Source organism: Sinocyclocheilus grahami, unplaced genomic scaffold, assembly GCF_001515645.1.
Source record: "Sinocyclocheilus grahami isolate Dianchi unplaced genomic scaffold, SAMN03320097.WGS_v1.1 scaffold4551.1, whole genome shotgun sequence".
Lineage (NCBI taxonomy): Eukaryota > Metazoa > Chordata > Actinopteri > Cypriniformes > Cyprinidae > Sinocyclocheilus > Sinocyclocheilus grahami.
In genome coordinates this window covers 3,143-3,900 of record NW_015509464.1, presented here as the reverse complement: position 1 = coordinate 3,900, position 758 = coordinate 3,143, and the positions used below count along the sequence as shown (strand labels likewise).

Genomic DNA, 758 nt, shown 5'->3' with positions numbered 1-758 from the left:
AGCTTTTGTACCTTTTCAAATGGTACACCTTATTTATCCCTAAAACGTGCATATTAGCATTTCAATGGTACATTTTAGTAACTCAATGGAACCTCAATGCACCTTCTTTTTGAAAGGGTACCGCCCCAGTGATGGCTTTTATTTCTGAGAGTGAAGATTACTTTCACAAATTGTTTGTAAAATGGAAGCCATTAATACCCTTTTACAGGATCTCCCACAAGTGCGATGTTCCTGGCTCCAGGAGTGACGCCTTGGATAACAACATTACCTGGTGTCATAGATGGTGGAAATAATCCTGGAATTCGCATGTTTGAGTACGACACCAAAACACTTTTGATCAAGGTAAGACCCATCTGCATGAAGAAATGTGTATTTTTATCGCAAACTTTATACATATTTATACTAGTGTTGTTTTAGTATCACTAGGCCTGTTATAGTTTTTGTTAATGTTTTGAATTAGATTTTATTTTTGGTTTTCACTTTCATTTTATTTAGTTAAAATTTTTTAATATATGTCTATACTGCTTTTATTGATAAGTTTTAGATATTTTACATCAAGGTAAACTAAACAAAAATGAGAAATGTTGTCTCGACAATAAGCTAAAATATGTTTTGTTTTTTTTACATTTTATTTCAAATAACATTTTTATTGTTTTAGTTTTAATTAAAGCTGCGGCACAAAACTTTTGCCTCTCTATCGCCATCTATGTTTAAAACATAAAAATGCAAGACACGCTTGGGGTTATTTATTTATTTAT

General features: G+C 31.4%; 1 protein-coding gene across 1 annotated transcript in view; it reads left to right on the top strand.

The window, feature by feature from the left end:
* LOC107576886 (acid sphingomyelinase-like phosphodiesterase 3b) overlaps positions 1 to 758 on the top strand; it is a 6,351-nt gene that overhangs the window by 2,633 nt on the left and 2,960 nt on the right. Inside the window, exon 2 of the mRNA XM_016263005.1 lies at positions 209 to 342. Within this exon, the coding sequence (XP_016118491.1) occupies positions 209 to 342 (134 nt within the window). The remainder of the gene's footprint in view (positions 1 to 208; positions 343 to 758) is intronic.